Raw genomic sequence first — 14537 nt, forward strand, 5'->3', positions numbered from 1 at the left:
ATCAATCACACATTCTTTACCTAGATTTTACCAACCATAGTCAAAAATGAAACATGATTGAGGGCACATCTGACTGAAGGGGAATGGCTAGAAATACTGAGGAAAAAATAGTGACCTAGGTGTTGTGAAGATACATTGGAAAATGTCACACAACAGAAATCTAGTCTTTGATTATGTCCATGATCTGCTCTGCTCTATGCCTCATTTCAGGGACCCCTAGATGACCCCTAGAAGTTCTGCCTCTAACACATGGATTCCAAGGTGTCAAAAGCCTCTTGTGTTTATACATTCATTTGCATCATGAATTCCTTAATTTCCAAGCTGACAGCCCTTTGTGCATATGTACACGTGTTTCAATTCTGCTGAATAAGAAATCTAGCATCTTCTAAGATGAAGATAAGACATTTAATCTATCTGAACTAATGCAACTCTGGTAATTGTCTCAAGGCTTTGTTGGGCTAGACACTTTCTGCTCTGGCTTGGAATTTATTTTTTATTTCTGGTACCTTGGGATTTACTTTTCTTTTTAACCCTGGCAACATTATGACAATTTGTCTGGGGTACATTAGGAATGATGCCAAAGCTGAAACTCCAGTACTTTGGCCACCTCATGCGAAGAGTTGACTCGATGGAAAAGAATGATGCTGGGAGGGATTGGGGGCAGGAGGAGAAGGGGACGACAGAGGAGGAGATGCCTGGATGGCATCACCGACTCGATGGACGTGAGTCTGAGTGAACTCCGGGAGTTGGTAATGGACAGGGAGGCCTGGCATGCTGCAATTCATGGGGTCGCAAAGAGTTGGACACGACTGAGTGACTGAACTGAACATTTCATCTAGCACTTAAAAGTTTTTGAAGCGGGAAGTGGAGAAGGCAGCGGTTATCCATTAATGTTAGCTCACCTTGTTGCCACAGGGCTAAGGAGCCCTTTATGCTTACATAATACCTCCTTTATACTCCAGAATTAATGAGGCTTAAGTTAATATATATTAAGTCTGTTTATATTAAATTTGTCCTCTAAACACACAGACCTAAAAGTACATAGTTCTAAGGTCTTCAACTATAATAGTCCTCACTGAATTTGGACTTTTTCCCTCCCAGTCATATTTGCATGGTAATTTTGGTATGTTAGTATACTTAAAGATACATCCCAGAATTCTCTTGGAACCAGGACATTAAATAATGAACTTGAGGTCTCTTTGTTTCACTACCTTGATTTGAATTCTTATTATGGAAGAGATTCAGGTGTCATTTCATCTGAGCCCTAAGGGTTGATGTGATTTGTAAAGATTTTTGAGGCTCTTTAAGACTCCATGATGGGTCAACGTAAAGTACAATATTTACTGTCTTTTATCACAAAGCCAAACAACTTGAGACTTTTTAAGCTGTAAGACTAAAGGAAATGGGGCAGTAGAGGCAGTTTTAGAACCTCTGGAGGGAGAGAAATAATCCTCTAGAATATTCATCTTATTACATAATTTACACAAGTGAAGAATACCAGTGCAAGAAACTGGTAGAACAAAAATAAGTATTAATACTATTAGATCAACTGCAGATCAACTGATTCTCTTAGATAAAGGAATTTATTACTTTTATTTATTATTCATGTTCAAGAACAATTTATTCATAATTTCTGCAGTGATATTCTGAGAAAGTTTCTAGTTGCGTGTTACTTGTTGGATTTCAAAATTCTCCAAAGGGGCTTTGATACATTCCTGTTTGGGGTTAACAGTTTACTTTTCTGTTTAAACATCACACAGGGATTCCACACTTCTCTTCTTGCCAGACAATCTTCTTTGAGCCGTGTGTAAACATGACTGGTCTTTTTCTCTTAGGCTAATTGTTATCTTTCTGGCTTCACTCGTTTGCTGTCTAGCAGCCTCCCCACGTTAGCCTTGCCACATGGTCAGTCTTCTGTTTGGTAGGCTTTATAAATCCCAAAAGTTCTAATTCAGAGACAGCTCTAATAAACCGAGCACTGGAGGCTATAGCTAAGGAAATTCACCACGTATTTCTGACCCAAAAAAAGGGAGTTAAAATCTCAGTGTTAAAACATTAGTTGGTGAGCTGAAGTACAGTTCAAATGCATACTACTAGATTAAACTATAACTCTTACTGGAAAACATTAAGTATAATTAGACTCTACTGTCAATAAGACACAAATGGAAAAGTGCTTACCACTTATCTAGTTCTCATCTTTCAAGGAGTATGGAAATTGCTTCCCTGCCAACTTCTTAAACTACATCAATAACCTAAGAAACATAGAGAATTCAATGATGACCATTCTGGGACATTTTTGGTGAACTTTGGAAAACGACCTTTATATAAGTTTTAGACCAAATAGTTTCAATTTGTCTCATTTTAAATTAGAAATAAGTATTAAGGAACAACTTATTCTGGTGTGGTATGGTTCTATCTCTAGTGTAGATCTGGAGAAACTATAAACTATTCTGCATGCTTACCTGGACGTTGTAGAATTGATTTTAAAAGGATACTGGATAATTTCATTCCTTTCTTCTGAGGTTACAGAATTTGCATCCATTTTTTCAGCAGCTGTCACAACTGTTGCAAAAGCCTTTTGAGAGACAGGACAGAGGAAGATAAAATCTGCTGTTGTCAAACATCTTTTATTTTTTTGAACTTAAAGGCTCTGTATTTTTAAGCCAGGTCAAACATTGCTGCTGCTGGTAGCTACACATTTTTAAAAATTGTACCAAATTTCAGGGTCTCAGAACTACACTGATGATCACTTTAAATAAGTACACATTAAAAGAAAGTGGAATGGTTCCCGAATAATCTTATATTTCAGAGAACTAGGAAATGTGCAGAGAAAAACAAGAAATAAAAGTTGAGAAGCTGAAAAAGTTGAAAAGCATGAGGCTGTCCTGTATCCTCTACTCCCAACCTCCATCACCCAAGAAAATGCCTATTTTTCTTGGAAGCAACCAATTACCATATTTTTAAATAGTGACAAGACATACTTCAAATAGGGCCTTTAACAAAGTTAACTTCTAATATTCTGAAGAGGGAAAGAATAATTATTAAAGAATAATAACAGTTGTCCTTTGCCTTGCCAAGTATTCCTTGTACTTTCTGATTGTTAAATCTGTTGTATAGTTATTCCAATATTTTCTTTTCTTTCATCCAATAAGGGAAATGCTAGTTAATAATATACTGTTTCATCCTGTGGGATAACAGAACTGACCTCAACTGTTTAGCTTTTGTTAAACATACTAAAATGTACATGTACTTATTTTGACCTGGCAAGGACATAGCATTATTAACAGAATTAGTTTGGTTGAGGCGTTTGGGATCAGCGTTCTGGGGCTTGGGTGGAACTGCTGAGCAGTTAGGTGCCTTTTCGGAGAAACTTGCCAGGTGATTTATAATGTTTTCCAAACCAAAGACAGGTGACTGAGAAAGTAAGAGATGACTTCCAAAGTACCAAAAGTATAAAAGCAGCCCAAGAAAGGTGTCACGGTTGGTTAGACACACAGACAGCTTGCTCCTTCCCCCTGACCTACCTCCGACCAGTCCACAAGGTTGATTAGCCTGCTGCACTCCAGGTGCAGTTTGTATGCTATGCAGATGTCTGGGGCAACATTGGGAATGCAACCTTCTTCACTTCTCAGTGCTTCATTCTAAAAATAACAGTAAACTAAGATAACTACTTTTCAAAAATCATGAGGAACAAAATCACAAATTAACCTGAAATTACTAAGCTAATAAATGACGTCTTTGGTTTCCTTTATTTTGTGAGTTGTATTTATTCTCCAATAGTTAACTGGTTGTTGGTCAAAATCTCCCTAGCTCCTAGTCACTGGATGGATATTGCCAGGATCAAAAAACAGGAATATTTTTCATTTTCATCATTAATTATTAATCTTTTTTTTTTTCATTTAAATCATACATTATTCATTACTGAGACTCTGATGCATTTCTGGTTTCCATAAAATTTTATCGAATTGTGGATTTTCAATAAACTGCCACTTCCAACACTGCTAATTACCTGAATTCTAGCAATTACTATACTGTACTAATAAATACCAACATACCACTACCAGGACTACAGGTTGTCGCTCAAAGAAGACTGTGTTGTCAGCATTGCAGATCCTATCCCCCACAAAACCATCAGTGTTTTTTCAACCTATTTGAAATTGATGGTTCTTATTAAGAAACAAAATCTCTTTCAAATATACACAAGTGAATTATATACTCCCCCAAACTTCTGAAATCACAACAGTTCTCTTCTGTGACTCGATACTAGCCAAAAAAAAAGATGGATTTTGTAGAGTTTTAATTCGTGGCTTATATATAAAAATAATTGATATTCTGTGCCTTAAACATGAAATTATTCAATTACCCCACTACCGACATTACTGAAAACCATGATTTACACCTTCCTACTCAGCATTCTCTCACAATGCTTACTTAGCATGTTAGTTTGCGTGCCCTTTCAGATGGGAAACCAGTACATTAGAACTGTCTTCATATGTTTTATGGAGTCACTTCTTAAGTATCTTCTGTTGTAAGATTTCCAGGTGTTTGAGTTGATAACTTATTAACAAATTAGCAATTTAATATTAACTTAGCAAATTATCAACACATTATTTTATGTGTGTCTATAACAACTGACACTTTCAGCTTTCTGAAATGTTTAAAGTGACCATGTTACCTGTCATTGAACTCTTTGTTTAAAGAACAACCTGGAACTGGCAGATATGTCTGGAGTTTAGGAGTTTTATTTCCAGCAGATTGCTGGTGGCATCTACATTCAGTTTTGGAGATACTCTCAGGGTAGATCTTTCTTTGGTTTAAAATCCAAGATGAAATTGCAAAGTTTTTCCTTTTTCCATCAGAAATAATCATTTGGAATTTTAAAAGTAATTTCACTGAGTCACAAGGTTTGACCAATTATCTGCTGTTACATCTGTAAGAAGCCTTTCCCTTATTTTCAACTCAAGTTACTCCTATGGCCTGGTTTTATTACATGAAAGAGAAGACAATCACACATGATCAAAAGTTGATAGTGTTAGTTCACAGGCTTAGAAAAAAGCCCTCTAAAATCTAAAGGGTTTTTTAAAATATCTGAAAGAGGTACAACACTGAGCTGCCTGCTCCCTGCTCATTAGAACAGCAAATTTACACTATTTCTAAGTTACATAAAGCCTGGAATCTGAACTGAACTGTCAGAGAAATGTCCACTTCTTACCTTGAGGTAGTAATAGGGGTTGTTGAGTGCAGTGTGGAGGGCTATGCGAGGGGCGGCATTCAGGTGTTGGCGAAGGGTGTGGGCAGAGCTGAAGTACAGCGTCTCATGCAGAGGCTGGGTGTCTGGAGGCAGGAGGTACTCTCTGAAACCATCAAGGTCAGGTATCAGCTTTTAGATGAGCACAGGTTCATTTCAATATAGTATTTGTGTTACTCCTCTGTGGAGGACTGAGCAATTTACTTAAAAAACAAAATCAACAACAGCCAAAATAAGTATAAAATCCAGTGCAGCTGTCCTCAATTCTACCTCTTCCCTGTAATATTGTTTAAAACTTCTACTCTCTGGAGTAAAGGAAACTATATCTTAGTTCTGATTCAAATCTCTAGGAACAAATGTATACAAATTACATTTTTGCTCAAAATCTTTAAGGTAGCATTTCTTAAAGTGTCAATGAATACTTTCTTGAATTATTTAGGAAACATGTCATATTTCTTACCATAGCAAACATTTAACTCTTGGCAGTGTAAACATAGGCCTCAGACCTGGAATTAAGAGTTTAGGAAATCTTTTTGGATCATGGAGATATCTCTCATATGAGAGATATATAAATATTCACATAAATATATTCACATAAATATATGTGAAGTTTTTATGTGTCAGAATTCCTCTTTATAGGCAGAAAAGGCTAAATTTTCACTTCAGAGTATTAAAAAAAATCACCTATCATTAAAATTTCAATTACTGAAAAAAAATCACTAATTTGAGATTCTTCTGTCTTATCTGACTAGGTAATAAACCAATTTTAATGAAATCTGAATTTTTTTTTAACAGCATTAAAAACTTCACTCTGAATATATATATAGTAAGTCTGTCAGCCAGTCTCAGCCATGAAAGTACATGGTTCCTGGGTGGCCCAGTGAGTTGCAAATCAGAACGGGGAAACTTTGGCATCCATAACCCAAAGGCAGAGTAATAAGTCACAAGCTTGATTAAAGCAGTTAATTCACAATGCCTTCATAAAGATTCCTGGGGTTTAGCCAGTCCTGTGCCTCAAGTATTTTGGTCACATGACAGATTTTTATCAGCTCCTTTTCCCACCAGTGCAGGCAGAGCTAAGCAGCTTCTTCAGCCCATCCACCAGGGAAATTACTCTTCTTTCCGGTGTTCTGGCTTTCTTCCCTCCTGGAGAGGATAACACTGCCTAGAAAAATCCCACAACACTTGCTCCACCTGCGTGGTCTGGCTTTGAGGAAGAGAGGAGGCAGAGAGGGTCCAAACCATGTATATCACACCCCACCAACTCCATCCTGCCCATCTCAAGTGCCCCAGACCCCCTGCTCACTTCACTTCCAGATGCTGCTCCTTCTCAAGTCAACTGGATTAGGCGGTTTAGCTGTAGCCCTGGGAATGGTTTCTGTATGCCAGCTGCCTACCTGGATGGCTGGCTACCCAACTGTAATTTCCGACCATAAACTTTTCCTATCCCAATCTCAGGCTGTCCCCAATCATCATACATGATGGTTCATTAAAAGATCATGCTGGAGTCCCTACTCTGTAATAAGGACTGGAAATCTAACAAGGCAACCAAATCAGGTCAATTTCAGAAAAGATACTGTCTCATATTTGTCTTTCTCTCCCTTTTTAAAATCCTTATATTTAATGTTTAGAGATTCACGTAATTACCAAGGTAGAGAAGGCAATGGCACCCCACTCCAGTACTCTTGCCTGGAAAATTCCATGGACGGAGGGGCCTGGTGGGCTGCAGTCCATGGGGTCGCTAGGAGTCAGTCATGACTGAGCAACTTCACTTTCACTTTTCACTTTCATGCACTGGAGAAGGAAATGGCAACCCACTCCAGTGTTCTTGCCTGGAGAATCCCAGGGACAGGGGAGCCTGGTGGGCTGCCATCTATGGGGTCACATAGAGTCGGACACGACTGAAGCGACTTAGCAGCAGCAGCAGCAACCAAGGAAGAAGACCTTTTCAGATGGGTATCTAAAGAACTTCCATCAGAGTCAAAATATTTGCCTGTATTTTGTTTCCACTGGACTATACATCACCACATATTAGAATTCTTAATCCAAATACAAATATGGAGACTGGCACAGAAATCAGCAGTGAGTCTGGCACTGGAACTCTACATGATGCTCAGATCAGAGTCTACAAGCAAAAGAGGGGGTCTGAGGGGTACTGGTACGACCACTTTAGTATCCACAAGGGTTACAAAGCCGAAGCTTGATTTTGGTGAAAACAGTTAACTCAGTGGCAAGTTATTCTCATTTCTCAGTAGTTTCAGCAAGAGCTGCTCATGGTATACTAGGAACTCTCCTTGCTTCCTGGAGTCTAATGCTTGTTATTTATCTTTTAAGGACTTCTTTTCTCTAGAACTCCAAGCTCTGTGGTAAACATCTGTGGTGTGAGCCTTGGGGACAGTATGGGGAAATGGAATGGGCCTTCTGTCAGATGTCAGCAGACTGGGGTTGTTTGACTTTCCACAGGTCACAACCTCTCTCTGGGCTTTAGCTGCCGCATGACTTGGTCCTGTTTAGCTCTAACATGCTACACAGTCCTAACCTCTTCCCTGCAGGGACACTCAATCTTGGGAAAGATAATAAATCCTGGTATGGAAATTTTTGTGATTTCACAACACAATCATGGTCAGTTTTATTTCAGTAACTACTCAGAAAGGTGAAAAGTCAGACATATTAATTAATCAAAGGTCATGAAAAGGGAATGGCTGGTTGGTTGCAGAGCCTACAATTTGGGATCTGTGGGAATTCAGAAAAGAACATGACATTCGACCTATAAATTATGCCATATTACACTGTAAAATTATTTTTAGCAACTACAATGGTCACAACTTGGGAAAAGAGAACGAGGCACGTGGGTCTAGAAACTATAAGCACGGGAAAGCCCGGTGGGGCAAGGTTAATTCTGTGAGTTCTCCAAGGCCGTTTTTAGCCAGGAGGTCACTTTAGCGTTGCACTGTATCACTTTTATGTGACACATTTCTCTCACTTTAACCTTCCTTTTGTCACACTTGGTTGATCCTTTTGACTTCTGTCCTGACATCAGTAATTTCTCCCCAGTGACCAGGAACAATGACTGCCCCACACAGTCCTGGAAAATGGAACTGTTCACTTACAAGAGGGACAGGTAATTTATCAGAAAACCACTCTTCATCTTCAATAGCTGAATTGCTTTTTTAGTACTTGATTCTATTCAGTACCCAGTCTGCTGCTGAGACTGAACTGCCATTAAAAAAACAGGATAAGCAATGATAATTGCTTTTCCTACTTTTAAACTATTTGTTTTATTTTTAAGACTTCTCATTTTTTTTTCTAGATGGCATGTCCCAACTGCAGGTTAGGTAGGTGATTTTACAGAGCTGGCTTTTGGGAAATCCAAACTCAGAATGATTTGAGTTTCTCAAGAAAGGGATCATCTTAAAATACAGGTTGGAGTAGTGTACTTCTAAACGGACTCTGAGTGCGTTTCTCACTATACACTGGTGCTGACATGATCATGAGCTGCACTGGTCTCCCTTAGAAACCTTCACTCAGAATAAAATAGGGCATTATGGCTGGGCTGGGCTGGGCTGGGTTGTCTGTTTTCTGGGCTTGGCTGAGATCCAGCATGCTCTGAGCAAAGACACAACAAGGATAAAGCACAATGAAAACACCTTGTTACTAGAAAGGAGAAAAATCCTTTTCTATTTCCAACCCCACTTCCCCTCTCCCCCGTCAGCATAATGAACCAGGTTAAATTTAAGCCTGTATTCTATTCAAGAATGAACTAAGTCATCTGGTTAGCTGCTTTAATAAGGATGGGAAAGGAATCAACATTACAAGTCTAAGCTGCATGGAGGGACTTGAGAAGCATAAAGCCTAAACCGGAAGAGTTCCGCACTGGCTGAAGACAACTATCACACCAGTGTCATTTGGGCAAGAAGCCTGATTTCTAGCTCTGCTGAGCAACAATAAACTCACCTCACCAGACTGTCAACGAAGCTCACAACTTGTTCTCTGAGGACTTCAAACTTGGTCTGCCTCTTACTGGTACTTCTTAACTCCTTCATTTCCAGTAAGGACTGTGGAGGAAAGAACAGACCTATGGTGATTCTGAGACAGGAAGCCCCTCAGAGGGGGAGCTCTGTTGCTCAGGCAGAAGCAGTCAATGCCCTTCCATATGACGGGGTGTACAGAAACAGAACCAAATCAAGACGGGTTGTGTTTATCTGTCATCTTTAAGAACTGGGAAGAATCTCTCCTCCTAGGCGTAGGAAAACACATCAAGTGACTTTTCAAGGAATGAGGAGATGGGCAGTTTACTTCATTACTATGTTATATGCCAGTGCGCTCACTAGCCACAACTCTTTACTTCATTTAAGGAAAGGACTTCCAAGAAGAAGAAAAAATCCTTCTCTTTGCCATGTTAACAGGATGGACTCCATAAGTTTTGTTTTGCTTAGATTGGTATTTTATTCTACATGATCATAACTTGGTATCATGGTACAGAGAAGGTTCTTTATTTCGCCAACCAAGATCCTAAAGTGAGACCTATCTGAAAAAGGCTATATTGGACACACTGTATGAATCAATATACATTAAAAAATAAATAAATCAAGGAACATATATAACATTAATGAGTTAAATCTCTTTGGAATCTCAATTTGACCAAACTGAAAATCAAATACATCAGATAAATAATCAGATTTCTTTTTGCAACCATGTTCCCATTTTCCATTATTGATATTAATTAATTCTCTTTCTCCCTGAGGCTATCAGAACAGGTTCTATCTTTATTGGTTAGTAAGTTCCAGATTTCTACAAGGAGAATGAAGATAGCTATGGGGTAAACAGGATGTTCAATTTATAAGTGAGTTACAAAGTCTGCTTTGTTCCTAGCTGTGATTTTAAAATGAAAACAAAAACATCTGAGCAGAGCTAATCAAGAGCACACAGGAGCATCAGGGGATGTAGCTGGAAGGAAAAGAGAATGATCTGACCTTCTGAAGATGATAGAGGTCCGTCTTCTGAAGCCCTTTTGACTGTGACTGAGAAGTATCTTCTTCCTCTTTGGTTTCTGCTTTTAATACAAAACCGACATACAGCAGCTTGGGTAAATCCATTCAAGAGAACAAACATTTCTACTACTTCAAGGGGAATAAAGTTTCAACCTTTTTCTTTTTTTAATGTGGCAAGAGATCAAGGTTCCATCAGATAAATGATCTCTTCCAGAGACTGAGGGTCAATAAACATTACACAAGTTATGCTACAGAGAGGTCTTCAAAAAAAAGCAGCTACTGAATTTTAAAAATGTGACCACAATGAAAATAAACTCCTCCAAACAGGAAAATATTTTCCAAATGTTTGTGTTATTATAAATAGCTTTTAAAAAAAGTTAAACTGCATTTCTCTGACTATGCCATGATTGATGTAAACAAAACAACACCCTGGCAAACTTAGCCTCGATCTTCTGATGCACTATATTTGACATAATGCTGCTGCTGCTGCTAAGTCGCTTCAGTCGTGTCTGACTCTGTGCGACCCCATAGACGGCAGCTCACCAGGCTCCCCCGTCCCTGGGATTCTCCAGGCAAGAACACTGGAGTGGGTTGCCATGTCCTTCTCCAGTGCATGAAAGTGAAAAGTGAAAGTGAAGTCGATCAGTCGTGTCCGACTCTTAGCAACCCCATGGACTGCAGCCTACCAGGCTCCTCCGCCCATGGGATTTTCCAGGCAAGAGTACTGGAGTGGGGTGCCACTGCCTTCTCTGGACATAATGCTGCTTACATCTAAAATGGCCAGTACATAAAAGTTTTGAGATAATCTATGAAAACACAAAATTCATCATGGTTCTTTAGCATAAGAAACAGAAAACTATATCTTGTAAAAGGTGTAGTTGTGTTTCTAAAGATCATGAAACTCTGAAAGCCTCTTCCTGGAGCAGGGCAGGTTTTGGAATCTCACACTTTCAAGGCTTATTTGGCCAAACCTAAGATGGAGGAGAAGGGGACGAAAGAGGATGAGATGGCTGGATGGCATCACGGACTCGATGGACGTGAGTTTGAGTGAACTCCGGGAGATGGTGAGGGACAGGGAGGCCTGGCGTGCTGCAATTAATAGGGTCGCAAAGAGTAGGACATGACTGAGCGACTGAACTGAACTGAATTGAAGATGCAGCTGGAGAATCTGCTTTGTTCTCAAACAATAAATTTCTTTTTAGCTAGTGATAATTCTTGGTTTAAGAAAGACATGATTTAAGGTTAGAACACCTAATAAACTCTTCATCTGATTTCAGTAACATGTTGCAGAGCCTTAAAAATAAATCTCATATGACACTCTCACCTACCAAACCCTCCAAATGTAATTTTAAACCTAAACTGTAAAACGTAATAACTGTCAAGGAACCAGAGATAGCATATAGTCAAATATTACTACTGGCCCAGTATGGGAAGGGAGGGTTAATTTCACTTCATTATTAACAACATGGCACTTTTAGAAATAGAGAAGTACATTTATTCAAGACATTGGTTTTGCTTCAACTTATAAAATTCTTCTGAAGAAGACTGTTATCTTAATTACCAACCTTCCCATTTCTAAAAGCCACATTCCTTTATTTAGTATTAGCACATCACAAGATTTGTTCACTAGCTTGTGTTACACAAATTCTAATTAACATGATTATATCTACAGTTTCATTTTACAAAAATCCAAGTCCAATTTTGTAAAAGATTAAAATTTAGCTAATTTATCTTATATTCTTCTAAGTCTTCTGTCCTATTTATATCTTTAAGGGTGGTCCCTCCCTGTCCTAGTGACCATAATTAGGTGGTGACTGTGAATTGGAGAGAAAAAAATAATGAGATGGTAGTTAAGAAATATGTGAGCTCTAGGCTGGATGCTATCCTGGCTAGCTCTGAGATCTCAATTCAGAGGATTATCTTCCTGGGCTTTAGTTTCTGTTGCAGCTGGACTCAATAATCTCTGTGATACCAGTTTTTAGTCCTTTACAATGTTTATGATTTGAAACTGGTTCAGCTCAGACTGTCATGCAAATGCAGTATAGAGCAATGCCTGAGCATGACCTGGAGGGAGCCCCTGTACTGTGGGGTGGCCCTCCAGTCAAATAGACTGGCTCTTTCATCTTCCACTGGCTTCAGCAAAAGCAGTTTCCTAAATCCAAAGGATTTAAAGACAAAGGAACACTTGCCAAACACAGGAAAAATTGGTAGACATTCTAAGTGAAATGTTTTCACCATGCCATGTCCAATCTATGTGCTTATACGCACCAGATTGCTTCTTTTCCCGAGGCTCCACTAAAATTTCCCTAAATAGGGGAAAATAAGAAGGACATAGTCATTTTGTTTTACCAAAGGAGTACCATACTTTAGTGCTAGAAATGGAGCAAGGGAAGAGCCTACAAAAAGTTAAACATCAGTATCAACTCATGGAGCCCCCTCAGAACAAAGAAGTCCTGGTGCATCAGAGCACAAGACAGGCTGCCTGCACACAAGCAGGCACTCCAGCATTCGGCAGACATACCAATTCCTGTGCAGATCACGCAAGATAAAGCAAACTGTGCCCTCCAACACTGAGGAACGCGAGGCTGCTGCAATTCATTGAAGATTGAGAGATTCAAGCTTTGTAAATCTGATTAAAGCAAACCTCAAGCATATTTTGGTAATCAGCATAGCAATGAGCCTCACTGCTGGGAAAGCAGTTCACAGCTATTAATTTTCAGGCTTACAAATAATTTATGCACTGTTTTTGAAATCTATAAAGAATCTGATGAAATGCTTAAGAAACAACATCTAAAAGGAGTTCTTAATTATGATGCCCTTCTACTACCTCTTTTTTATTTCTCTTTGCTGCCTATTTTTTTTTTAAAAGGTAAGTCCTCCAAACAGTGCATCTGGAGAAAGTAATATTTTTTCTTGCCCATTTGATAGTTTTCATTGTTTTAACCAAAGCTGGAAGAGAACCATTTGGCCTAGTTGTGGTTGTCAAAGATCTGCTATTCTGAGGCTTGGTATACTGATTGATCAAAAACTCATTATCTCTTCATCTCTCAGTGCATCAAAACACAGGGTTTTCCATTTTATTCTAGTCAAATCACTGTCATAGCCAGTAGAATTGGCAAGATATTATATTCTCACCGTCAAGGCTCTGAAACTGGGCCAGGAACTCCTCTATTCTCTTTGCTGTGTTGCCAAGCTCCTTTCCAGAAGAGGACTGAAAAAGCTTGAAACAGTTCTGAAGCATGGCCATCAGTTCATCCTTTGCCAACAACCTAGAACAGAATCCGTGACAAGAGATGTAATATAACTGGAAAATCAATATACTTAAAAAACAGTGCTTACATATTAAATGTTTCTGCTCAGAAGAAGACAGTGTAAAATCCTTTATTTGTAGCTACCAACTATTTTTGGAGAGATCTTCCTCAATGGATGTGATATTCAAAGTACTGCAAAGTACTCAGAAGAGTTCTCAACTTGAAAAATTGAAGCTCAACTTGGAAAATTTACAAAGATCTGGGTCTGTAGCCTGGCTCTGGCACTTGCTATTTTGTAATAAAGAACATGTTACTAAACATCTTTGATCCTTGGCTTCCTTGTCTCTAAAATGGAAACAGTAACTCACAAATTTCACAAGTGAGATGGAGCCTTAAGAATTCAATGAGAAGATGCAGCTGAAGATTAGCACAGTGCTTATTTATCACACAGTAGGCTTTGGAGGTTAGTTTTCCTTTCCTTCAGATCTAAAGGTAAATTAAGAGACAAGAAACATCCACTGAGGATATAACAACACATGCTAAATGAAAGCACATGTGAAATGACCAAAAAGTATATCAATGATTTCCTTATTACCAATTTGGCTAGGTTTTATATCTTCTATCAGCTTTATTAACATCAGTCAGTAAATCCAGTGAACTTTAAACTGGAAGGCAATTGCGTTTATTCTATAGCATAGGTAGAACGATTGCGCAACTCCTTCAAGTCCATAGAGAAAATCTTTGTTATTAATAGAGAAGGGGACATTCCTGGTGGTATAGTGGGTAAGAATTCGCCTGCCAATTCAGGGGACACAGGTTCGATCCCTGGCCTGGGAAGACTGCACATGCCGTGGAGCAACTAAAGCCTGTGTTACTGAGTCCACCCTCCAGAGCCACGAGCAGCAACTACTGAACCCTGTGTGTCTTAGAGCCCGTGCACCACAACAAAGAGAAGCCTCCACTTGCTGCAACTAGAAAGCCCATGCATAGCAATAAAGACCCAGCACAACCAAATTAAATAAAATGAAATTTTTTTTTAAAGGAAAC

General features: G+C 38.9%; 1 protein-coding gene across 7 annotated transcripts in view; it reads right to left on the reverse strand.

Annotated features, from left to right (window-relative positions):
• Nucleotides 1–1574: 1574 nt before the first annotated feature.
• Nucleotides 1575–14537, reverse strand: part of ORC3 (origin recognition complex subunit 3) — a 69321-nt gene continuing 56358 nt past the window's right edge. For 2 of the 7 annotated variants that reach the window (XM_005210894.5, XM_005210893.5), the window contains exons 14-20: nucleotides 13375–13508; nucleotides 10222–10301; nucleotides 9203–9303; nucleotides 5213–5354; nucleotides 3525–3641; nucleotides 2496–2575; nucleotides 1575–1978 (exon numbers count right to left, since the gene is read on the reverse strand). In XM_005210894.5, the coding sequence (XP_005210951.1) occupies nucleotides 1873–1978; nucleotides 2496–2575; nucleotides 3525–3641; nucleotides 5213–5354; nucleotides 9203–9303; nucleotides 10222–10301; nucleotides 13375–13508 (760 nt within the window). In that variant the 3' untranslated portion in view covers nucleotides 1575–1872. 7 annotated transcript variants of the gene reach the window in all.

The sequence above is a fragment of the Bos taurus genome, chromosome 9 (assembly GCF_002263795.3).
Source record: "Bos taurus isolate L1 Dominette 01449 registration number 42190680 breed Hereford chromosome 9, ARS-UCD2.0, whole genome shotgun sequence".
NCBI classification, from domain to species: domain Eukaryota; kingdom Metazoa; phylum Chordata; class Mammalia; order Artiodactyla; family Bovidae; genus Bos; species Bos taurus.